The 26873-nt window shown below is 37.9% G+C and overlaps 1 protein-coding gene across 1 annotated transcript in view; it reads right to left on the bottom strand.

Moving 5' to 3' along the window:
* Nucleotides 1-3484: 3484 nt before the first annotated feature.
* The window catches only part of PAPOLG (poly(A) polymerase gamma), a 70338-nt gene continuing 46949 nt past the window's right edge, over nt 3485-26873 (bottom strand). Inside the window, exons 2-22 of the mRNA XM_065739358.1 lie at nt 17674-17832; nt 17506-17572; nt 16811-16892; nt 16618-16727; nt 14986-15039; nt 13919-14030; nt 13401-13490; nt 12763-12901; nt 12534-12606; nt 12328-12448; nt 11939-12023; nt 11502-11555; nt 9410-9529; nt 8991-9100; nt 7214-7335; nt 6952-7118; nt 6051-6157; nt 5750-5973; nt 4888-4956; nt 4329-4385; nt 3485-3583 (exon numbers count right to left, since the gene is read on the bottom strand). Coding sequence (XP_065595430.1) covers nt 3485-3583; nt 4329-4385; nt 4888-4956; nt 5750-5973; nt 6051-6157; nt 6952-7118; nt 7214-7335; nt 8991-9100; nt 9410-9529; nt 11502-11555; nt 11939-12023; nt 12328-12448; nt 12534-12606; nt 12763-12901; nt 13401-13490; nt 13919-14030; nt 14986-15039; nt 16618-16727; nt 16811-16892; nt 17506-17572; nt 17674-17832 — 2221 coding nt within the window. The remainder of the gene's footprint in view (nt 3584-4328; nt 4386-4887; nt 4957-5749; nt 5974-6050; nt 6158-6951; nt 7119-7213; nt 7336-8990; nt 9101-9409; nt 9530-11501; nt 11556-11938; nt 12024-12327; nt 12449-12533; nt 12607-12762; nt 12902-13400; nt 13491-13918; nt 14031-14985; nt 15040-16617; nt 16728-16810; nt 16893-17505; nt 17573-17673; nt 17833-26873) is intronic.

Raw genomic sequence — 26873 nt, 5'->3', positions numbered from 1 at the left:
CCCTGTTTCTTTAGGATTCCTCACTTTCTACAAATAATTTGCCAGGTCCAGCAGCCTAGGGCTAGCCAGCATGTGTTCATGAAGGGCAGGTCTTGCTTGACCAACCTGGTATTATATGACCTAGTGACCCATCTGGTGGATGAGGGAAAGGCTGCTGATGTAGTCTACCTAGATTTCAGTGAAGCCTTTGGCACTGTCTGCCACAGTATTCTGGAGAAGCTGGCAGTCTATGGCTTGGACAGGCAGACTCTTTGCTGGGTGAAGAACTGGCTGGATGGCTGGGCCTAGAGAATGGCAATGAGTGGAGTTCCATCCAGCTGGTGACTGGTCTTGAGAGATGTTCCCCAGGGGTTGGTAATTCAGGCCAGTCCTGTTCAATATCTTTATTAATGACTTGGATGAGGGCATGGAGAGCACCCTCAATAAGTCTACAGATGATGCCAAGTTGGGAGGAAGCATCAATCTGCCTGGGGGTAGCAAGGCCGCACAGAGCAATCTGGATAGCTGGGCTGAAGCCAACGGGACAAAGTTCAGCAAGCCCAAGACAGTTAAGGACTGCTTTGGGAAGTTAAACTGTTGATATATAAAGGCGGGTGGGAAAGTTACAAGAGAGAACTTGTGAAAGCATATAAGGGATGTTAAAACCTGTAATAAACGATTTGGATCGTTCACATCTGAGTCCATAACCCAAGACACTGCAACTGAGAAATATTTGAGTAGATGATCTTAGAGATCTTCTCCAATTTCGGTGATTCTATGATTATATATTTTGATTGCTACTCCAAAAATAACGCCTCCTGTTTTATGGTGCCATAGCAGTAAAGGTTGAATCTTTCCAGTAATATTCTGATCAAGTTTTGTTGCTGTGTGACAAATGACAGATGAGGGACATACTAACAAGACAGCATCTGACACAGAAGTGCATACGAAGCAGAAGTGTGTCACTGAACTCCTCCATGCAGAAAAAATGGCACCTGCTGACATTCATGAATGTTTGGTGAACATTTATGGAGACCAAACAGTGGATGTGAGCACAGTGAGGTGGGGGGTGGTGCATTCCACTTCCACTGGTACGGGGTCATTGTGTTAGTTTTGGTGTAACATATGCATACATAGCACAAGACAATTCCTCTTCACTCAGTGGGGCCCAGGCAAGCCAAAAGGTTGGACACCCATGCACTAGAGCAAGAAATATTATATTAGTAACCCTTAGCTGCTGCAGGGTCCTGCATTACAAAGGAAGCACAGGTAATTTACAGTAACTTTTTCTTTGCTAATACCAAACAAAACCCCAGTATAAATTAATTTCTGTAGTAGAATTCCTTACATACTATTAGAAACTTGGAATAGTTTCAATACAAGCATAATTAGTCCCCTCAAAAAACTGCATCCTTCATCCCTTTCCACCTCAGTCTCCAAGGCACTCATTCAACAGCCAGCTAAGACAGCAAATAGAAAATAATGCTTGCAGGAAGAAAGGCTCAACAAGCCTTTATGCATGAGTAACTCTCAGTCACTCTAACAAAGGTCTTGCTCCATAGACAAAGGAAAACATTTAATTTTTGCAATTTGAACTGTAGTCAAAATAGCTGAATTCCAACCATTAACTCACCAAAAACAGCAACTAAGAACACAAATTCTGCACTACTGCACTTCTGTACTAGCCAGTGAAACCACAGAACAATGGGGACACTGAGCACTGCATGAAGTTTTAAACCAGGGTATGCAAAGAGAAAGTGTGTAACCCCACCTATGTTAGATCAAGACCTAGAAACTAGTAACCTAAATCCTTTTTAAACATTATTCTTCACCCTAGAGGTGAAGAAAGATGGAGTAATAGTGATTAGAGGGTAACTGTATAGAAGAGGAAAAAAAATTCAAAGTCTAAAGGCATTCATCAATAACCATTAGCAAGGTTAGCTAAAGACTGCATAAATCAGTGTGCTCATGGAAGGGTTTGAGGACAAGGCAGCCCCTAACACTCCTGTAATACTGAAAGGGAAATTGTTTAGAAGCACTCTATTACAGGGTTGTAGACTATTGTAAGAAGTTTTCCTATTAGATTTGCCATTTTTCTATCTACTTTAGCTTTAATTCCTTCCAACTAATGGCAGACTTATCTACACAAGTGCTGAAGTTATACTGAAGTACAGTGGCTGATTACGTGATCCTTAAATATTGCCAGGCCTATGTAATAACAATGGTCACAAAGTCAAAGTACTAGTTTATAAACCCACTTTGTGCTTTATCCCTTCCTTTTAATTTGTGATTAAATGCAACCCTTGCAGGGAGGGCTTTTTTGTTTTTGGTAGCAGAGGCTGTATAGAAAGGAAAGAATAGAAACTCTCAAACCCACTAAGGCTTTTTAAAGGAAAACTGCTCAAGAATGAAGCCTGATGTAATTGAAGACACTGAAATATCAACAGTAGTGGAACAGCAATATTGACTCGAGTCGACTCTAGCATCACTATTATTTTGCAGAACATCATGCTTGCCTGTCCCTGTCTCCCCCGCCCATTATCTTTGGCTTGAGATTTTTAATAAGAATTATTCATCTTCATTAAAAAAAAGTGGAAACAAGATATTGAAGTTTTAGATTTCTTTAGACAGTATTTACAATACATACAAAAATACTCTGGAAAAGATATTCAACTCCACTTACAAAAAATACCAGATAATAAAGAAATTACAGAAATTTAGCATAAGATATATATATATTTAAATATGTAATTATAATTTCTTTCCACCCCCCCAAAAATACTAATGCACGTCACTGGGTAAGCAGTGTTATGAATTTGTTTATAGAACCAAATAAGACTACAACAAGTTTTCATGCAACTATTTAGAGTCCTATTGCATTTTCTTCAGTAGTGGAGATTATTTATGGGCCTCTATGAGAGACAATAGGTGTGTAGTACACAGCTGTGCTAGACAGTTGAAAACTATTGCCTGTAAAAACTGAGCATCACTGTGACAGATGCACAGGAGTGTATGTGCCAAACTGGAAAATACTTTAAGAACAATATATCCACATCAACTAGAATATAAACACATTCCTACATACTTGAAGCCAGAACATGGTTGCAGTGACTAGTTAACTATATACATACATTCTGAATGCAAGTCACAGGACAAACTGTTTGTGGCTTTTTCAAAAGGCTGTCTCCACTAGTGATAATTAAGACTTTTAAAAAGACTTAGGTGCAGCTATTGCAGGAGTACACATGAAGCAGTTTCAGGGGAAGCAAGCATCTAAGCTAGTTCTACTTAAAAATAGCAGTATATTTCCGTAGCCAGTGACTCAGCAGCAAGTGATCTTGTAAGATACTCCTGTCACTGTGTGGCTTTTACAACACCTGCAGGTCAAAAAGCATGTTTAGCTAACATTGCAGTACAACAGTAACCCTCCATTCTTTGCTAGGAGCTAGAAAACAATGATAATATGAACCAATAAACAAATATCATCATTACCTGAAGATACTGGTTACTGGTTAAGGGTAAGTCTGATGGATCTTTTAATGATACGAATACTACTTGTCGGAACAGGAGATGAAGAATCTGGTAGTTCTTCACTGCAAAGCCTCTGCAACACACAAGAAGATGCCACAGAAAAAAAAGTTAAGTACATTAAGAAGCAGCAGATAAATAATTTTCTAGCTGAATAGAACATCATTCTTTACGTACCAAACCAGTATAGCTCAAAATAAATATTCACAGAGCAGGATATTTTTCCACTTTTCACACAGATACCAGTACAGTTACAGAAGAGTGCTTTCCTCTCTGCACACTTAGTTTCTGAGAGGAAAAAAATTTCATGCCAGAAAAGAAGTTGCTCAAAGGTGTAACAGAAGAAGCTACTGCTCCTCTTGAATCCATGAGTCAGGAAAACAGTGTTGCTACTGTCCAGAGTACTTCCAATCTTATAACCCCCAGCCCTGCAACATACCACTAGACACAATAACTTGACTTATTTGTACAGTATGAAGCTTCCAGCCCTGTCACTGCAGTGAGTACACGAATCCTTAAAGTAGTTACAGCTCAGAGCATCTTTTACAAGGTCTGCAAGGATCCACATCACATTAACAAAGAAAAAAACAACTGGAAACAATCAGTCAGTTTGGAGATGGGAAATGCCAAATGGAGACAGTGATGTCCAAGCATAAGAACTTGAAATCTTTGATTTCATTTTGAAAACACAGATTTGTTTGCAATTCAATTAAGCAGAAGTGTGAAAGGTAAAGGCTTATCACTAACTAGAAGAATCAGTTTTAGAGGTTAGTACATATATCTTTGCATACAGAATGAAATTTTTTTTTGCTTCCCAATACCTGTGATCTCAATGTGTCAGTACTTGCACTCTGCCCATTTTTTCTTCCAAGGCCAATCTAAAAAGACAAAAAAGATCTATTAAGTTACAATTTTGAGAATAGTACTTGCTGCCAAACCATGCTGTCTGTTAAGATACTTAAAAGCTAAATACATACATGTACTGACACCCTCCTCCTAGATAAAATACTAGATTTTCATTAAGTACCTATGCATACGCACGTGATGTTTCAGGTATTTCAACCTCTATTCTACCAAAACGACCACATCTTGATTTCAGAATGTGCCCTCGAGTTTATAGAAAGCAGCAATAAATATAGGGCTCTGTGTCCTCCCTTTGAGGGAGGAAACACTTCAGTCTTCATAGTAGTTTTAGCCTTAAACAACTTGATTCACTGTTACAGAAAAAAAACCCATCTATTTAATGCATTACAAGCAACTAGATGTATATACTAAAAAGCATATTTTGTTTACATCAATAAATGTGTAGAATATGCTGTGTATACTCAGCATTAGAACACTCCATTTATTTTTACTTCGAATAAAACTACTTGAAATTACATTTTCTATAGATCTCTTTACATCTTCTGGATTACCATCCTCTTTGAAGGCTGAATTCTGGCCAATTAACTGAAAGAACAGAACACACAGATTCAATTCCTAGACTAAAGTTACTGACAGCATTCAGTCAGTGCATTAGCCATTCTTGCAATATTTGGATACTGAGAATCTCATCTCTTTAGAAGTTTTACTATTCAACCTTCAAATTTATACTAGAAATACTCAGTACTAGTTAATAACTCTAAAGGTTGGTTCTCTTCAAGTTGAAAAATCAAGTTGTTTGTCTCAAAGCAGAAGTTAAATCAGAGAAAGCATCTCTTAAAGGATTTTTTTTTCCAATAATAAAAAAAAATCAAGTATGAATCTAAAGCTTCCACGGAAACAAGATTTAACAAAGAATTTAACACTTCCTTCCATAGCAGATGACCTACTGAGTATATTGCAAAACTACTGAAAGGCATTCAAAGTTATCTGGCAAAAGTATGAGCTGATCAGGTTCTGTGTTTGTAAGATGCCTATCTTCTTCAGTTAGGGATAAAGACAATTTAGAAAGTATTGTAATTAAGAACTGCTTCCAAATGAACAGTTTCCTTTGGTCACTGGCCAATGCACGAACACAAATAGCAGCATTTGGACATGCTGTCACCACACTAGAAACAGTGTCATATCATGAAAGAAGCTACTCACCAGACATGTACTACATCCAAGACAGTTTTTCATATACTTACACCATCCTTATACTTAAGTTTAGTCTCCTGAATCTCTTGGGGATGTACATACATATTTCTTATCAGTTATTTGACTCATTCTGTATCAGTAGCTACTACTTCAAACCTCTCTCAGACTAACCCCTCTTCTCTACCTTTTCTCTGTCCTTTGATCTCTTGGGGTATTCTTTTGAGGCAGGTGAGTGAGCTCGCTTAGGTACAGCGCACTTTGGATCTGTAATCTGAGTTCCACTTAGGTCATGCTGGTCTTGGACAAAACATGTTCTAAGTTGAGCAACTGCATTATGCCCTATTACTGTAGGAATGGCACAGTCACATGGAGGTCCTGATGTTCTTACAGCAACTGCAGCCTTCATTTCTGTAGGAAACATCAAACTTTTAGACATCAGTCATGAAGTTAAAAGTCTTCATTCCACCTACTACCTTACTACATACGTGAATCAATAACTGGAATGGAGATGGCCCTGGACACAGGTGGCACAGCAACACAAGCCACCTTCTCTCTGTTGTTAGCACCATTCGTTCTCCAAATTAAGGCATTCCTGTGAAAATCATTGTTACAATGCTTGTATAATAAAATACTAGTTCAAAATATTGTAATCAGTTGTAGAATGTTCATGCAAGACAAAAAGCAGTCTACCTCATTTGCTCTATATTAAACAGCTTAGGCATTCACTGACAGTCTAGCAGATCATTCCACTGAATTTCAGATTGAGCATGAATCTGATTTTCTCTAGATGAGCCTCCATGTATATATACTTTTATTTCTACAGCTCTGTATATGCAGTGCTCCATGCTACTTTCTCCACTGAAATTGTCTGTTCTTCCTAACAGGTGCCACCCCATTTTTTATTTATTTTTTAGTGCTACTTCTATACCAAACCAAGACTGAATACAGCTGGCAATCACTGAAGTATCTTGCATCCAAGTTCATACACAGCCCCACTAAGTAAGCAGCAACACTGGAATGTTTGTGATCAAGATTAGTGCTAGTAACAGAACTCAACTCCACTTAGCATTAACCATACTTTGTTAGAAAGAACAGCTACCTGCATATAAAATACTCAAGTTATATTCTAACCCGAAGTTATTTTAGTCAAAACTAAATAATTGCTCTGCTAACTTCTACTTTATAGTAATTTTATACGCATCATTATGTAGGAATAAGAATTTCCTTCAATCCACCCCCAAAGTAGGTGCCACCTTTGTTCCCAAAGCCATTAGGGTACCCCACATTCTCATGATCTTCATAGATTCAAACAAGAAACCCTAGACATTGTTGATATTATGAGTTAATTAGCAGCAGCTTCTTCAGCTCTAAGGTTATCATACTAACCTTTCCATCTCTGATGCAGAAGTGTCCAATTTAGATATCGTACTTAATGAAGAGGAATTATATGGTGTTCTGGAGTTGTTGACTCTGGAACTGTTCAGGCTTTCATTTGAAGATGCCCTTTTGCACTGAAGCTCAGTAGCATTCTGACCAACACTTACCATGGTTTGCTGAAACAAATTGGAAGATTTCATTTTCAGAACATCTAGAAAGGCAAGATAAGCAAGATAAAATTTCCAGAAGAGTCACGTTATTTTTGTCATACCTTCTTTCTTTTTTGCAAGGTTCCTGCAGGCAAAAAATAATGGAGATGCTTCCTCTTCACATAAGCTGCCTCAATCTTCATACCTTCCTTTAGTGTGTTCATGCCAGCCGCCTGCCTGTAAACTAACACAATTTGGTATTGCAGCTTAATGATAATGTTTGCATTATGTATTTATCAAAGCTACATGATTTCTTTGGGAAAAAAAACAAGTCTTTCATTCTGTTCTGCCCAAATGAAGAGCAAGAAATTTCTAGCCCATCTGACCACCAGATGCTACTGAAGTACTCCACACAGCACATGAGCTGACACTCGTCTTCTTGAGATCATATCACACCCAGTACAGATACATGCAGATATTTAAGTTCAAATGTGCTTAAGTACTCAGTTATAACTAACTGTGCAGGTCATATCTGAGCTGATTTTACATTAAAGAAAATACTCCATGGTCATTAGTTTTCTGATTCAGAAGAGGTATGCAGTTATTTTCCAGAACAACCCCATCTGTGCGCAGCTGAAGAGAGATCAGATACCTTAATTCAAGATTCAGACTAGTTTCCTATTTAAGGTGCAATTGTGGTGGTGTTTTCTGTTTAGTTTTCAGTTCATCTGACTTAACAGACTCGTTGCAATTTGGGACTGTTTTCCTTAACTACCTACTTTGTTGTTGTTTTTTTAAACAGAAGTTAACCGTTAAACTGCATAACAGACAACAGCACAAGTCTGAGGAAGTCATCTCAATCAACTTAAAATTCAGATGTGTCAAGATGCATTCTATGACTTATATCCCAAAGCACGAGGTAAGGTGATCAAGCTTTTACCACATTTTTAAGCAGACCTAAGCTTATGCTGTTGATAAGCTCTCCCATCAGTGTAAATAAACATTTAAGGAAGTTCACAGTTCAAAATTATTTGTTCTAACACTTATCAGTTCAGAAATCAGGTTGATCTTCTTCAGCAGGTCACAAGCCTGACAGCACACACACTTCTGAGAAGCTCATGAGCAGCTGGGTCAGGAGGAACAAGTAGGCTACAGTAAAGACTGATTTCAAGTGACTCCTTCCCCACCTTCCCTTTTTTCTAGCATTACTTGACAATACATACAGTATTACTGTTTTTCTACACCTAGCAAAAGTAGAAATGGGAGATGAAGTTTTACATGCAAGACCACGTGTAATTACATGACAGATCACTGGCTTAAGAACTTAAGGTTATCATACACAAACATTTCCAAAAAATATTGTAAATTTAGAATCTGATTTTCTGTTTCAAAACTCAACAACTGACTAACAACTGACTCCTTTCTAACAACTGTTGATATGTCCAGTAAATAAACACCCACAGCATTCACATCTCACTGTCCACTTCAAGAAATGCAGTTCTTCCATTGGTGTGCTCAGTATGACCTACAGAACTACTGTTTCACCTGGGTGTGTTTATATTTCCAAGTACCTACATCAAAAGGGAAATCTTCACTCATCCTCTAGAGCAGTGGAAGTTTTAGGGTTACAGTAGCAATGGCTTTTTCTTAATACTACAGTCCAGACCTAACGGGACTGTATTTGCTGTCCCTTGCTTCTGACATATTTGGAGGCATTTCCTCACTTGGTGCATGCCTAATACACACTCACATTAAGATGGACTTCATTAAAGTGTCAGAATTTGAAGATTTTAAATACACCCTTTATGTTGTTCCCTAGATAATAAGTCACAAATTGAAGCAATTTTCAGTAGACTCAAAAAAGAAACAAGATTAGATCAAAATTAAATATAGGCTTACCTGCATCTGTGAATGTCTGTATATCATATGTTAAATCAATCTTAGTACTTTCTGCACTTTCCAGTTTCCTAAATATGATTCCAAGAAACCACATTGACACGTGGCCACTCCTAAAGAGACAGATTCAGAAATCATTTATGCAGAGATGCCAGGTACTTAAATGCTGATGAATAGTCTCAGAGGACTGAGGCAATAGCTCAGCTGTACACAGCAATTAAATACTGAAGGGCTGACCCTTACTTAAGCTCCAAGTACTTTTCTTGGAAGTTTGCCCTTCTTTAAAAATCCAACATATTCAGAATCTTGCACCTACAGAACAGTAGGCACATAGCAAAACATGCTAGATAAGTTGAGATAAATGAGCGTAAACAAGTGAATATATTGGCTAAACTATATTTAAGAAGAATAATGAAACTCACTGTTTACAGTGTCCTTGGTTGCCAGGGAAAGACTGTGGATTTACATGTGCAATTTCTATAAGTTGATTCCTTTCCAAGTTTCCAACCAGCACACGAATTTTAGATTCAACAAGGCCAATCCTAAGAACAAGAAACATTTGCTCAATTTTTAACATGCCCAAAAGAGTATTATGTTTTTTATAATGTCCATATAAGAATACTAACCAAACAAATAGGAATAAGCTCCATTGAGGCGAACAGATGGCAGATTTTACATCACACACTGCTGTTTGAGATTGATTCAGGGACATTTGAGCTTTAGCGCTTCCAAAGACCAAAGTTTATCTAACTTGTTTTTTTATTTTCATCACAGACTAGAAGTTTAATTTAGAATTGTGGGAGTGCAGTCGGCACATCCCAGAGTCTCTACCCTGATTTCCAAGTAGGCAAAACCCCAAAGATCACCAGCATGAGCAGTTCAGAAAGAAAAGGGACAACCACGTTTGGGTGAAGATGCAATTATTCTTACAGATTAACAACTGAAAGTTTATCATCCTCAAACCAAAACAGAAAATGTAGTTCCTATAACAAAGATGCAAGACCCCTTAACTTCAAGGCACAAGCTCTGTTACTTGCAGAGTAACAACATTTTACCCTTTACCTAAGAGCACGGCAAACTTTGAAAACAGTTAAATCTATAGGAAGTAACTTACACCAGTGAACAAGAGATTTATGGTCTACTCCCAAATCCATCCAAGAGCTCTGAACTTAAAGCAGACAAACTGAATCAAGTCCACCTTTTGCTCTTATGTTTCCCCAGGTACACAGCAGAACCTCATTTGACTCATTTTCTACTATTAGAAAAACTTCAGCTCTTACTATAGTCAGGATTTTATTGTATCTATATGTCTAGAAAAACGAAGAAATTTTGTTGTATCAAAAAAATAAGTTCTTTAGCTTTAAGCCCTCTGCCAATAAACCCTTGTTGTGCACCTAATTGTGACTGACATGAAGCTGTAGCTGATAAAATTGAACAGATTCAGAAGTTTAGAGAACACATTTGGAAATAGTTAACAGCCAATATAATATTCTTAACATATAATACATGGCAAAGCTAAGAATAAAGTCACAGTACCTTAATTCCTCACTACTACTCCTTGCTTCAACATGCATAAAGTCTTTCAGCACACAAGCCAGAATTTTTGGTGCATCTCCCTTGAGGCAGTGACAAACATTACACCACAAGCAGTGGCTTCCTCCAACTACAACTGAGGTTTTCACACAGTTTTGCAAAGCAGATCAACACTTCTGCAACTTACTTATCCACCACCAGTCATACCAAAGTGCTGACTTTCAGCACTAAATGTAATAGGCCTAAATGCACTAACAGCCTTAGAACTCTAAATATTTCACAGCATTGAGTTCAGGCAGGCTCCTCACTCAGATATAACAGTATTGTTTCACTTCACTGAAGAAGTAGGCTCTGAAGTTAGCTGACTCCCAAGCTGAAGCAAATTAGTATCAAGTGCAATTTTGTTGTAAAAAAGATATTACATCCAGTAAACAAGTTATAAATTAATTTTTAAGGTTACAGAGCAGTAGTACTGAAAGCAGGGTACGTGCACAAGACAATCCATTAATAGAAAAAAAAATAAGAACTTCAGTTAAGTGTAACTTGAAAATAATAGATATATTGGGGGTGCATAGACACTGCTCTCGAAGCCTGTAAAATATCTTCAGCTCTTAGTGGCTGCAACAGAGCTGGTCACATTAAGTAACCCATGTTTGCTACAGCCTTTGCAACAAGGAAACCTCCTAACTGAATATGTGTTGGAAACTTCTAGGGAAACAGCTGCTGTTCCAGATGCAGATCACCCGACCTTCAGGCATACTGCACACTAGTGTTGCTCTTCCTCATTGTGACTCAGATCTTTGTGGCAGCTCCTCCAAACAGTAAGATCTCCACTAATTTTCTTTTACAAGATGTTTTTTCTTTTAGCAGATGATGCAACATCACACAGTTTAACATTTAATTTGGTAATACAGTTAACATTAAATTGGTACAGTCACTTGTATTACAATTATGTAATGAACCCAAATTTTAAAGTCTTACCATTCTAAGTGATATTCTTCAGAAAAGGTGCTAGCTGTCAGTACAATATAATGTCTACAAGAAAACAGAAATATACTACCTCAGGGCTTTATTCCTTTAAACAAAGACAAAACTGCCTTACATATGGAACATGACATCTAGATAAGACAGTAAAGTTGTACTCTGTATTCAGCACAACATTAACTGATGAAAACGTGATCATATGCTTCAGAGTCACATTCTGCTATATTCCAAACTCAGCAATTGTTTTTTAATTAGAAAAACAGCTGGTAACATGAGTTCCTGCATCTCCCCTGCATTTATCCTTATTAAAGGAAGATCTAATGCCACATCTAGTACCAGAAAAATAAACATTAAAGCCACCCGTATAGATACTGTTTCAGTCTTTTACCAGTACACAAATCATTCAAAGAGCAGAAAACAGATTTCATACATACTTGTACTTCTGAAAGAAATGTGGTTGTTCAAAGAGCTTTGGCCAATCTGACTTTCCTTGAAGAATCTCATTTGTAACTGTGAGACCTAAAATTGATGTTGCAAAAACATGATAAAAAACATGTTATCAACCATGCAAGATAAAAGTTCCAAACCTATTTTCACCTATTAGAGGTGAAAAGCAAGAAACTCCTTGACACAATGCAGGTGTAATACAATAGTTTGTTGTAAAACTAAGTTGGTCAGTAATATAAAAAAATTTCTCCATGGTTCATTCTTCCTGAAAGGGCAGGACAACTCATGAAATATAACCAACTCAAATAGTGCTTTCACACAATAAACATGATACTTTTTAATTAGTTAATAAGCACAGAAAGAACTTTGCTTTTACCATGTTTGAGCTCCTCTACCATTACAGCTCGTGTTGATGCAGATACATTGTATGTGGAGTTCTGCTGTGGGTAGGCTGGGGTGATGATAGGCATTACATGATATCTGTCCAATGGGCTGACCTAAGGTGTAAAAACAGTTCTGCTTAGCATTGGTTTAATCTAGAAAAAAAAAAAGTTTAAAGGTTTGTTTTTAATCTCTGCATACCCTAGGATCCCATACTGGTAAATTGAGATCATTATCTTCAGGTTGTTTCAGCAGGACAGGATTTGGCCATTCCCTATAAAAGATAAACAGTTATTAGTTAATGGCTTATTTTAAAGTTCAAACTTTAATTCAGGCTAGGACTGTACATTAATACAATTTTTAAGGAACAGCTTTAAAAAAACACTACTACTTTTTATGGACTATAACTGTCATAAGCAATAGCTCTTACCATTTTGAAAAAATCAAGAAGAACTTGTGAATAAGAGTAGAAGCCAATGCATTTGGATAGAGTTGACATGTTCTTGCTACTAGCATTGCCCAAGAAACTCCACCAAGAAATCCCAGCATGTTGGAATAAATACCGCGTCCTAGAAAGGATATTTTTCAGTTATCCTTTCAAAAACCTACATTCCTTCAAATTTACAGCACAGACTTCACAGGTTATAGATCACTTGCTACAAACAAAAAAGCCAAAAATTACTGGTCCTTACAGCGATGAATAATCATTACTACACCATTTCCCAAAATACTACTGCTCCAAAATCTCCTTGTACTGTAACAGCTACTGTTTTGCTTCAATTTCCTTCCAGGAGGGGGAAGAGTTCTACCACTGTTCTAGCTCTTGCTGTAGCTACACTCCCATAACATATTTCCTTATTCATTATTTATCATGTTTTTTGGATGAACTTGTTTTTTAAATCATTTGTTCCCAATAAGCATCTTATTTCATGTCTGTTGCCCAGAAACAAAAGCAAAGCAAGCTAACATCTAAAGAATTATCTAAAGTACTTCTAATGATTTTAAACTTCCTTCTAAGCATGAGGCTCCCCCACAAATTTCAGAGATCATAAAAATCACATTACTCACGTTTTGCCCACAGTTTAATTGCACGGAGTGTGAGCTGGAAGTTTTCTTTATTTGGTACTAGATGCAGTATTTCATCAGTAACTCTCCATCCTGTAAAAAAAAAAAGTTGAAGTATTGAAGTTTGATATGATTGATATGCATGATATGATTCTACGATCCTATGTTATTCTGGATCCATAGCTTACAATATTCAAGTCTGAGAACAACTTCAGATGACTTGGTTTAGCATTACTTACATTACACCTGACATTTAGGATCACTTTGGATAACTGATACTCTGAACAGTTTTGATGTTCAGACTGCACCGAGTTAAGTTTTACTACTTTCTACATTTTCTCTGAAAGCTAGAGATCTAATTTTTTAATTTAATTTTTAAATTTAAATTTAAAAGTCACCTCCTCATATTTTAAGTACACTGCAATCAGGTTCTGCATCTCACACAGAAACTTGGGGCAAGTAACACGCATCCTATACCAGCGTTAGTAACGTTTTCTTTTTAAAGACACAAACATGCTTACCATTTAAGCTCCGTATGCACCTTATATCCAGGTTTCTCAGACATGAATCATCTCTGAGATCAAGATTCTCTGAAACAGTTTCCACAGGCAGCCTTGCAAACACCAGATCGATCTTAAAGAAGTAAGAAACGTGAGTTAGAACGTCACAATTCACAAACACACTAGTGGAGGAAAGCTGGTAGGATATGAAAGGCATCTCATGAGGTTAGTTCCCTTGCAAATACCTAATTGCTCGAAGTTCCCTATTTTATTTACAAAATCTACAATGCATCACTCCTTTCTAATCTAGAAAAAATTGTTTGGGGTTTTTGGGTATACTAAGACTCTGAACTTGGATTTCCCTTCAAAAAGGGAATCTGCATCTTAACTCCATGGCCTCAGCTACAGCAGAGGGCATTGTGTGGTAACCACTTCTGAGCCTGAATTACGTTATTTAGTCGGAGGTAAGAAAATGTCTTTACATGATAAGAGCCACAAGAAGATTGCTAAGTTGGTTTTCATCACAGTGCTATCAAGCAGTAACATGCTAGGGTACACCAACACAGACACACTTACTGGAAAAGATTTCAAGATAAAGGATTCCTACAACTGACAAACCTAGGCAGAAATCAAGTGAACACTACTTCATTTTGTCCTGATCACACCTGTTTCACAATTGCATTCTTTCTGATTTGCAATGTTTATTACTCTGCCTACAGTTAATACAGTGAAATACACAATATGCAGCCTTTTGAAGAAAGCTAGCTGGTCACAGGCAAGAGGAATTAGCAAAGCCTTAGCCTTTATTTCCAGTCTGCACAGTCCTTGTGAAATGAAAGTAATTCAAGTAGGCTAACCTGGCCTACAGCATGAGTTTAGAACAAAATGCCCCTGATTTTCTTGTGTGCCAGGCTTCCTAAGGACTTTTCTCTAAACTCTCCCTCTACTGTAATGCCTTCTCTTTGGTTGTGGGGAGCTTTCTAAAAACACTAAGGTATCAAAACCCTGGTAAAAATTCCAGGTATCTGTGATGGCACTAAGTTATCTTATTGCAAAGATCCAAAAAGAAAAGCAGTTTGATTTCTTACCTCAATGCCATCAAACTTGAACTTGACAACAGGTACATATGCATCTTCTACTGCCTAGGAAGGAGAGGATAATTACATTAAAACACCTTTTGCTACTTCTTCATTTTCCCTAGACTACAATAAAAACAAAGAATTTATACTACTCAGCAGCTCACTGTAAGTACTGAGTTGCCTCTGAATCAACAAAGTCACATAAGCTGCAGGCAGTATGCTACTGAGCCTGGAGTTAAAAGTTATTTAAGCTCATTACTTAGATACCTTAAGTTTTTCTAATATGACTGCCAGAGGAAAACTAAGCTAGAGTAGCACATCTCCTGTCCTAAGGTTTGGAGAGCAGAAAAACTATCCTATATTTTGTCTCCATAAACTGAAAGCCATAAGTTTTTAGTTTTAGAGTAGTTATAACTATGAAGATTGGTCTGAACTGAATCAAAGTTAACACTTTTTCCAAGAAAAGTGTCTATAGACAATACAGATTAGAAAGCTTACAACTTGACTTTGTTTTTAACAGAGCAGACAAGAATGAACAAACATAGCCTTCAATCTTAATGTAAACATGAGTGTTACAATTACTAGCTCAGGTTTCTAGGAGAAACCACTAAGGGTCGGCCATTTTGAGTGCTAATTACCCACCCCCACCAGAACAAATCCTTTCTTCCCTTCTACATTTAGCTCGAGTCACTTCAAGCAGCATTCAGCTAAGACTGCTACACCTAGGGATAAGCAATTCAGGCATCCTGCAAACAAAACAACTGACCTGAAAATAAAAGTATGCATGGAATATTTGATTACATTCTAATGTATAAGAACAGATGAGAAAACATCCAGTATCCTGAAGGGAAAGTGACCAGGGTAAAGCAAACTAGCCTCTGCTCAGCAAAAGGCCACATTGACTGCAGGCCTACAGTGGAGGCCAGAGGCTGACTTGTAGAACTTGTAAGAGAAAAAAAATCTCCACTTTTTCCTGAAGCGTTCACATACTCATTTCTCTACTCAAAATAATGACACCAAGGTCCTTCAGATCTCATTACATCTCTCAAAAACACAGATTTCTTAGTGATTCCTGGCTCTAAGTTTCTAACATAACAGGCAAAGCACTAGCTCTTGTCAAAACGATGTCAAAGATTTAACTCCAGTGACGGTCAATGCTAAATGGTTGATCTAGTAGCACATGTAATATTATTCAGTAGATCTGCCAAAGCAAACAGCCATTTTTTAAAATAACTTTTTGCAGCTTAGAGGTAGAAATGCTTCTGTAATTACATCATAATCATCTACCTTAATTTGCCAGCTGACCCTCCCTCTTTCCTGCATGCAAGCAATAGCCTCATTCCCAAGTCCTTACTACAGCTAAAATTAAAGCAAAGCTCTTAGGAGGAACCTCAGGTTCCTAAAGCTGCATATATGGACAAGCATACCACAAAGATTCCTATTATGTATAGCCACTGTTAAAAAAAAAAACAAAAAAAACCCATAATCTTTTCTTCAACATTTCCATACCACATAAAATATTGTTTTAAAATGGTCAAGAACTTAAATTTTGGCTTATAATACATTCACTACTAACGTGAATCTTGAACACAAATATTCTTATTTGTAGAAGTAACATAGTATGAGGAAGAGCTTACTTACTCTCAGATTTTCTATCTCTTTCTGATGCTTTAGTTTTTCAAAGAACGACTGAAAGAAATCTGATCTTTCCACATGTTTAGGAGCAACGCAGAGAGCATCTATGTCAGCACCTGCAGAGAGATTCAATTTCTCCTGTGATTGTTGGAAATCACCACCAATCACTAGAACTACCATCAGATAATTAGAACTTTACCTTTGGTGTGTACTCCAAGCCTGTAAGAGCCAAATGTAAATATTTTGCCACCAACATTTTCTACTACCGAAGGAGGAAGGTTCTGCAGGTAGAGGAAAGTTTTCTTTAGAATACTTATTGAACTATGCACAAGTTGAATTAATCTGAGTAACTCATTCTACAATATCCTTAAACATGGATTACCACTCCTGTGCTGAGTTGTTAGTCTGATCTCTAATAGACTAATACTTTTTTCTAAAGCAAGCACTCACAACTCAAGAAAAGCATGAGCAAAGCAGCAGGCCTTTAACTGCTTTATGCAAATCAAGACCTACTTATTAGCCTTTCCTACAGCAGAAGCACTTAAACAGCATCTTATACAATAGGCAAATCATAATTTCAAAATAGATTGAGTTCTTTAAGTTTTTTGGGTCAAAAATCGGTGCCCATTTAACTTCCATTTGACTCCACAATAAACTTTTAGCTTGTTCACAGCTACAACCAATTGATACTGCTGCTGTACAAGTTCATTCACTGTCTTAAAGACTTCAAGATCTATGAAAAACCTTCTCTACCATATTTCAGTGCCGGTTACTATAGCTCTGCTTGATACTTAAGAGTAAAGGTATAAGTTGAACTTTAACAAAAATCAGTGTTAACACAAATAAAACATAAAGAGGCCTCAGCTCATTTTGTAAGAGAATAAGAATTCCTACCTTGCTCACACCAAGTTCAAAAATCCATTCTTTGACCAGGTTATCCAGTTTACAAAGAACAACCAGCCTGCAAAGAAAAATCCCATTAAATTTGTTCTCAAAAAAAAAAAAAAAACAAAACAAAAAAAAAAAACCTCAAGAGATTAACAAATATTTGTGATTTTATACCTGTGATTCAAGTCCTCCTCATCTTCAAATACTCCAAATGACTCCATTGCTTCAACTAGCTTCTGAGTTTGAATATAATCCATACCATTTGGAGTAGCCAAGCTAATTGGAGAAGTAATTCCATAGTGCCTTGGTGGCTGGTTCTGCAGCATAGAAGTACTACAAGAGAAAAAAAATACTGAAGACTCCAAAGAAGCAAAACAAACCAAAACCTCACTGGGTAATATCCTTCAGGTTACAGGTTTCCAGATCAATTTCTGCTCATCATTAATATCAATGAGAAAATCCTGCAGAAGAGTTCTTATTCCAAGTGTTAAGTTAGGTCAAGTTACCAATCCTCAGAGTCAAAACTACTAAAAAAAACCCATAGATGCACCCTGCATTACTACTACCTTAATGCAATTTATTTGAATTGTCTTAGACACTTAGAACCAATCACCAGGATGTAAGATTCAATATCCACTAATGGCAACCCTATCTACAGCAGAAGTTCTAGATGCATTTGTTTCATATCAGCTTTAATTTAGGCTACTTCCATCAGGTTCCTGCTAACATTAATCAAAGCAATTTACGACAGGCCTTCTAGCTAGATCAAAGTATTACACCACAACAGCAAACTGCCAGGTAGATGAGAACAGATTTGCCACACTTTACTGATTTTAAAGGACAGAAAATGAAGCATCCAATTGAGCTGATGCTGTAGATTCAATGTTACCTTATTTTTGTTCATGAATAAAAAGTGAATGAAAATTATCAATCTGCAGCTAATGGTGTTAGGAGAGCCTTGTGCTCTTAGCACAGTGTTCAATTTCTATAGTTCAAAAAGCCTTCGCTGGACATAAAGGTGGTGCATCTTATCTAAATCCAGGAGGGGCACATCTGCAGTTGAAGCAGAGCACTGTAATGGCTGCCCAGGTTTGGCTTGCTAGCTCACCTCGCAGCTAGGCTAGGCAGCCCATTAAGCCCCCAGCACTTCACGTACTAACGGCCGCAGCTCCCCGCGCCCGGCGGGGCGGGGCTTGGCGCGGAGCCCCCGCAGGTCTCGGCAGCGTGGGAGCTCCGGAGCCGTCTTGCCTTCAAGGGTTAGAATAAGGCTTTTTGGACGCTCTCATTTTCATCGGCTTTTTAGTTGCTCTTCTGAGAGCTTAGTAACGTGTTTACGGCTGATCGAAAGAAGCTATGTGCTCAGTATTAATTTTGCTGTTACTATTTCGTACTCCCTTTTCTTTATGGGATATTTAATACCTGCCTCTGTGCCCCATTGTTTAAAAGTGTGCTTTTTCAATAGAAGGTGATAATCTTGTCTCTCTTCCCTTACAAGGAATCTTTGTTCATTTGAAGTATGCTTAATTAGCTTTTTAGTTTTTTAGCACACAATTCATGCAAATTAAGGTAACCTTTAAAGCTCTTCTTTTTGACTAGATAAATCAGGACAACTGCATGCTCATGTAGTCAGAAATACTGATAAAAATGGAGGAGTGACTATAATAGAGTGGGGAGAGAAGAAAATGAGGTGATGCTTTGAATATTCCCCAATGAAATTCTGTATCTTACATAGTTAAGACTCTTACTGGTGGATGGGAAGCTGGATATGGCCAGCTCTCCTACAAGGAGAAATTCGGAACACCTCTTCCACAAGGACAGGCTGAGAGATCTGGGACTGTTCATCCCGTACAAGAAAAGGCTCTGAAGTGACCTGATAACAGCCTTTCAGTATCTGAAGGGGAGCTACTGGAAAGTAGAGGACAGACTCTCCTGAACTACCCCAAATGTGTAGTTGCTTGCATCTGCTCCTAAGACATCTTGTTGTCATCTCAGATCCAAAATGTACCGTGAAACAGAAGGATTTCAGTGTTATGGTTAATGAAAAACTTAACATGAGCCAGTGGTGTGCGCTTGCAGCCTGGAAGGCCAGAAGTTCCCTGGTCTGTGTCAGAAGATGGGTGGCCAGCAGGGCAAGGGAGGCAATTGTCCCTCTCTGCTCTGCCCTTGCGAGTTCCCATCTGGAGAACTGTGCCAAACAAAAGTATATACATAAACTTGCAGCAGATTATAAGCTTCAGTGTCATCAGGAGATGGATAGGTCCTTCCCTTGTTTCACTTCAAATTGAAGCTAAGATTAATTATGGTGTTACCTACTTCTAAAACAAATTAGTAAATGGGAGCTAAGTGTGAGCTCACCAAAGCAGCACTAATCTTGAAGCTCGCAATGGAGTATGTGTCTTTGATCAACTTGTTCTCTCTCAGCTCGCTCTTCTCTGCAGGAAATGAGTGCTTAGTTTATGATCGTGTTAATTTTGCTCTTGGTTTGTCTTTAGCTGTTGGAGATTAATGAATCAAAATGGTGTTTAAATTCGCAACTAGTTCTCTTCTAATCACTTGGCAGTATTCCTAGCTATTTTCTACTTTGATTGCATGATTGGATCAGGTAAAGGACTGTGCTACTCTGCTGTGGGATTGCGGGGTATGGTCTAAAATGCAGCAAGATCCAGCAAGAAAATGGCAGAGGATGTTAAGGGCACTGTTTTTCTTTTCCAACTATTTCTTTTGTGATCCATTATCTGTAGTCATGCCCAAATCCAAAGTCCCAGTTCTGCCTTTCCACTTCAGGCATATCTGTATTACAGTCTGCTCTTCTATGAGAAGAGAAGCTTCCTTTCACTCCACAATGTGCTTCAGGTGTAGCAACAGCATGTTGGAGATATTTCCTTCTATGGAAATGCAGACAGGACTCTTGCTACTTGACATGTTATCTCAAGTGAAGCGTGTGCTTAACAAAGCCTTCATATGCTAGCACTTCCATAAGCATCTGGCATATAGAATCATATAAGCATCTTTGACTTCTATGAGTTTTGTTGTGAAAGAAAAACTGGTGGCAAGTTCAACTCTTGGTGATTCTGAAGTGTTTGTATTTCCCACAGAGAACTTAGGATTTGTTTTGTAAAGACTTCATTTGAACTCTAGTGTCCCTCAAAGGTGGTATACACACAATTCTTTGCCACTGCATTTTAACGTGTTTCTTTTGAGGGGAGGAAAGTTGAGAAATGCACTTATTTTGAAGGTTTTGAAGGAGGGAGGAAGGGAAGGAAGGAAATTACAATAAAAGTGGGCTTTGCTAGATAACACCTGAAGAAGGAAAATTTTTGTAGTATGTACTGTTAAAGAATGTCTCTTGGGTCAGAATTAGTTGACAGAAAAATATTGTCCTAATTTGCAGACTATTCCACTATTATTTTTTCCTCTTTACCTGTAAAATTTAGGTAATATTGTTATACTTATCTTGCAGGTGTAATAACACTGGGTGTTGTAAATCTTTAATATTTAAACAGTGGATGCTCTAACTTGAATGGAAAAAGCTTTTATAAATGAGAGTGCTGTATTTTTGCTTATTAATAGCTTGAGAGCTATTCTGCTTAAGAGCAGAAATATATTCATTCCTTTGGTAGAGGAAGAGAACAAGCCTGTTTAATCTTTGCAAAGTTCTTTTACTTTCTTTTGTTCGGGGATGGGAGTAGGAACTCAAGTCATTGGAGATCTGATGTTGTATAGCACTGGTATTTGTTCTAGTTCATTTATAGTTGAAACGTGGCTGAGAGACTGTTCTGGGGCATTAAAGCCTGATGCAAATATCCCTGATGTACTATCTCTTATCATGTTGATGAGTCTTCTTAGTCATGAATCCATTAGTTTCACACAGAGATGGTATATAATTCTGATTACTGCTTGCAGGGAAAACTTAAAGAAAGGAATGGATACCAATAATTACTGTAACAACTCAATTCTTCGTGAGCATCGGGAGAAATTTTCATATCCATTAATGCTACAGTAAGACCTTGCTGAAGCTGGTTTCCTTACACCTTTTTACATGGTGGCATTATGACCACCCTGGTGCAGAAGGTAAGCATCTGTTCCAAAAAAAGTCAACTTGACTGTAACCTTGATTGATCTCATTAAAGACAACTCTGAGCTGGCCAAGCTTCATCTGGCTGACTTCCTATACTTGAGACAAGATTCCCTTCCTTAGTTTGACAAAACTGATAAAGCTCTAGGGAGATTGTATAGCTAAACTTGTTTTTAAACATATTTTTATCTCAGCTACTGTTTGAAGGGAAACAAGCTATTCAAAAATATCGTTTCTGCTTTAATATGAAACTCAGGTAAATAGTATTGATCCTCTTAATTATTCTGTCTCCAGTCAATTGGATAGACAGTGCTTAAAAACGTGTATAAATTTGGGTGGAATTGGTCTCCTGTGGAGACCTGTTGTCTCGCGGAGTTTACCAAGGAAAGTACTGTTTGTTTGTGGCATCTTATTTTCCCACAGTATGCTTGTTCCCACATTCCTCATACTGGAACTACTCTGCCCTGGTGAGGCCTCACCTGGAGTATTGTGTCCAGTTCTGGGCTCCCAGGTACAAAAAAGACCAGAATCTCCTTGAAAAAGTCCAGAAGAGGGTCAGAAATATGATAAAGGGCCTGGATCACCTCTCTTATGAAGAAAGGCTGAGAGACCTGGGTGACCTGGGTGTGTTCAGCCTTGAAAAAAAGAAGACTCAGAAGGGATCTGATCCATGTCTGTGAATATCTAAGGTGCGGGAGGCAAAGGGATGAGGCTGGACTCTTCTCAGTGGTGCCTGGTGATAGGAAGAGGGGAATGGCCACGAAGTGAAACATAGGAAGTTCTGCATAAATGTGCATAAGAACTTCTTCATGGTAAGGGTGATGGAGCACTGGAGCTGCACAGAGAGGTGGAGGAGTCTCCTTCTCTGCAGACATTCAAGACCTGCCTGGACGCCTGCCTGTGCAACCTGGTCTGAGAGCTGCTTTGGCAGGGGGTTTGGACTCAGTGATCTCTAGAGTTCCCTTCCAACCCTTACAATTCTCTGGCAAACAAGGAGAAGCAAAATGAAAAGTAAAGAAAACTGAAGTTCTCTATATACTTCCTTTCATTCTGAGCATCCCATCTTATGTTTTTGTTGTGGTGTTTCCTGCACAATTATGAAGGGGCAACTCACAGTGGGTTACCATATTCCAGAAGAATGAAGAGATACTAGTCCCAGCACTGATCCCTGAGGAATGCCACTCGTCACGGGTCTCCATAATTGGGTATAGTTGGCAAAGAATTGGATAAGAGGTGAACACAGACATAGCCTAGAGCATTCTTCTTGAGGCTTTTGTGGTTTTCGCTGAACTCCTGACCTGAATTCTCACCTGAATTCTAACCAGAAAGAAAGAAGAAGCAAAGGAGTGAGAAGTAATGGGGTGAGAATCTGGGAAAAGACAAGAGGAGGATTAGGAAACAAAGTTATTACAAATTGTGGCTTATTTGAACATCCTTAAGGACTACTTTATTACATTCGTACATGTGGATATGCATATCCAGCCACTTTTCCCTTGATGATTTGCAGTTAAATATATGGGATAGTCAGCATCATATAAATATGAAAATGCTTTGAATTTGGTTTATAATTTTTGAACACCTCTATTAAGTATTTTCTCAGCTATGGGTAAAACAAGTCAGAATAGAAACCAAGAACTGTAGATGAACAGGGGAAAAAAAAAGACACACATAACAGTGTTCATGACAGCCTCTGGGGAATAAGGCAGTTTTTAAAGCTGCCTTCAGAAACAGTGCCAGGGTGGGTGTTAGAGTGTGTGAGAAGCACTGAAATGCTTTGAGCACCTGAAAGAAGTCTTTATTTGCAGGTACATTGTTAAATTTCTTTGAAAACACAAGGAGGAATCAGGTGGTATAAACATGCTTGACTCCTGTCTGCAAATTGTTTTGGCTTTGTTTTGATTCCCCCTACAGCACAAAAATAGCAACAGAAAATAGTAATAGTGCAAATATTTGCACAGTCTTCTGGAATTCTCAAATTCTTAATGTGTCTAGTAGTTACTTTTGTCTTTATTGTGCTATCATTTGCTTGGTTCTGCCTAAATAATGTCTCTTCTGTCTTTCATTTTAATCTGAAAGATTTCACTTACTTGCTGTTAGCAATACTGTAATAAAATGAGGTGTTCAGAGGGAAGATTCCTGGGAAGATTTTTGGATGTATTGTCATTGTTTTTTGAGATTATTGAAAATTGATTCGGTAGAAGTTTGCTAGATAACCCTTCCATATTTGAAGCACTCTGTTTTCCCTGAGGAGCTCTTGTTTAATTGGTAACTGGAGATGGTGAGCCATTTTGAGATGGCTCAGGTTTTTTTTTACTCAGCTATTTTGTAGAGGAGTACTTATTTCAGATTTATAGGAAACAATGCCAACTTGCACAAGACTGTTTTTAATTGCTCTCTCAACAGCTTATGTTTGGTGTAGTACTGTAACATGAAACTGTAAGCAAGCATGGGCTCAAGGTTGTTCTTGGACACTTGACTCTATCGTGCTTGTCTGTATCACCTGCAAAAACAACCTGCACTTACTGGGAGTGAAGGGAACAACTGTGTTCCTCATGTGCCTGTGGATTTGCCAGGTGGTTCACTTGTGTATGTATCCCATTTTTTAAAACAATGGTTTCTTTCCATGGTGGGTGACCAGTATATTTGTTAAAGCAGAAAGAGTATCTTGATTAATAAATATGAATAATAGCAGTGAATCTGGATAAATAAAACTTGTGATGATCCTCAAAAACGTTAGATGCTGTTAAGATGAACTTTTAGTTCACTAATCGTCTTTCTAACAGCTGAGCTAAGTTATACAAGCAACTAAATTCTATCCATATTACTTTGGTCTGGTACTGCTGAAATGAAGGATTTGTCTAAAGTTTAACTACTAGTTTTATGCATGTATTTTAATTTACTAGGCACAAGAGCTTTTCACATATGCTGTGTCAAGTGAACTCTGCTGTGGCTGCGTATTCCCTAACGTGACTGTTTTCGTGTGGTTCTGGCTATGCCATGTGATTTCCAGGCCGTCTGTCTGAGGAGCATAGCAAGAGCAGAACATAGCTCCAAATCTCAGGGCTGAGAGCCTCTAGCAACAAAGCTACAGTGATCTTGTTTCTGTGAAGACTGGCCTCAATATGGCACCCACATGGGTGTAACAGAATTTATGAACCGTTGAGTTTTGCTTTGGGTTTCATTTTAATGTTCTTCAAGAAAATAACAGGAAATATTTTTCTTTTTTTTTTTTTTTTTTGAGGCATATTGTGATGAGTTTAGATTTGTGTAGTATATGTTCTCCACCCCTGGTTTAGTCATGGCTGTGGAAAGAACCTACTTGCCAAATACCTGATTCATAATAATGCTGTGAAAATTTCATTGTTATGCAAGAGGATGAGGTGGAATGTAAATTCTAAGTGAAGATCTCTTCTAAAGGCTGGGTCTAAAGTGATAAAATAAGCACTTACAGCTCAGCAACTTGGTGTTTATTTTTACTTGTATAAATCTCTATTTTTCTCAGTAACTAACAAGTAGATTAATACATCTGCCCTAAGACTGTGACTTTACAGACCAGTATTAACTACATGTAGACTTCTTCAATTTCTGTTTTATTTGTACTCTGTCAATGAAGCATGGAGGAAGATAAAAGTACAAATTATGTTCAACTACTTAACAATAGGCTTTCATATAGCTAGTTTTGTATTGTACTGTAATTAGAAGCCTTCAAGAGTGCCTGCCTTTGTGAAGTATGGAGTTTGAAAAAGATTGGAGAAGAAGTCTCTATGCTATTCAGTCTTTACCACCAGCACTGCAGTTTTCCAAATAATTTACAGTGGATTTTCAGTCTAGTGAATATCTCTTGGCTTGGAAAAGATAAGCCTTCACTTTCCTGAGAGAGTATAGACAGTAGAAAACACTGGTTTTGCAGTCATTAGTAGAATCCCTTTAATGCTGGCTAGATGATCTTGACAGTTTAAAAACTAATGATAAGGAGAATCTAATTTCAGTGAAACAGAGTTCATTCTTGATAATGGTATTTCTAGAAACATATCTGTTGTAACTGTAGAAATACCTAAACTTTCTCATCTTTCATGGAGAATGAGAGCAGATTTGAGTTCTTGGTAAATCCCAGAGCTGATAGTGAATGCTAAACACATTGCATGTATAAAAGAAAAAGGCTCTTTGGAACTTACTCTGATTTATAGAACGTTTTATGGAAGCAATAATAGCTCAGTGAGGTTTAATAATGAAGCCAGTGGTTAGAGGAGTGTAGCGGTGAATGTCCTTTGAGGTAGGGGGGGTAGAAAAAGGCTGGTGTGGGGTAAATTCATTTTCTGAATTGATCATCAAGTGACTGTCTCTGATCTCAGCCCTCCTTTAGGAAGTAAGAAACAAAGTATATTTAATAACAGTACTGGGAAAATAAGAAAATACTTTGTTCAGACTAAAAAAGGAGTGAAGTAATATGGACTTCCTGTTGTGGAGGCAACTAAAAATCTGGATAATGTAAGGGATATGCATGGTTAAAGTTATCTGCAGTGTAAAAGCTGTCATGTGAAAGTCAGTGAGAAAGTGAGCTCTCTACTTAAATTTGAACGGGGTTTCATATGAAGCTAAGTTCAGACTGGGCTGGCATAATTTAAGCCTGAAATGGTTCTTCAAATTCTGCTAGAAGATTGTTGCTTTAATGTCTTTCTTCGAACAGAAGAAAAAACGAAAGATGGAATTATGAGAGATGTTTTCAGGTGGAAAGATGTTTTCATGGAAGAGCTATAAAATATGTAAGTTTTTTAGTTTGGGGCTTTTCCTTCCTCTTCTGAGTCACCTTCTGCAAGATGAAGTCACTCAGTAGCATCCTGACAGTAGAGAATTCACAAAGACCAGCTTCGCAACAAAGAATTTTAAATTGCTTAAAAACAAGTAGTGCAAAAGAGGGACATGATGATGGTCAGAAGGCTGGAGCACCTCTTCTGTGATGAAAGGTTGAGGGAGTTAGGCTTGTTTGGCTTTGAGAAGAGAAGACTTCAGAGAGAGACCTCACTGTGGCCTTCCAGTACTTGAACAGAGCTTACAAGCAGGAGGGGAACTGACTTTTTATGCAGTCTGATAGTGATAGGACAAGGGGGAATGGCTTTAAACTAAAAGAAGGAAGATTTATATTAGGTGTTAGGAAGAAATTCTTTACTTGGAGGGTGGTAAGGTGCTGGGATGTGTTGCCCAGGGGAGCTATAGGTGCCCCGTCTCTGGAGGTGCTCAAGGCCAGGTTGGATGGGGCTCTGGGCAGCCTGATTTAGTTTTGGTGGGTGGCCACCCTGCC

Source organism: Cyrtonyx montezumae, unplaced genomic scaffold, assembly GCF_038088225.1.
Source record: "Cyrtonyx montezumae isolate F1298 unplaced genomic scaffold, pur_monq_1.0 scaffold_24, whole genome shotgun sequence".
Taxonomy (NCBI): Eukaryota; Metazoa; Chordata; class Aves; order Galliformes; family Odontophoridae; genus Cyrtonyx; species Cyrtonyx montezumae.
Note: the sequence above shows the minus strand (reverse complement) of the source record. Positions and strands in the feature narration are given on the sequence as shown.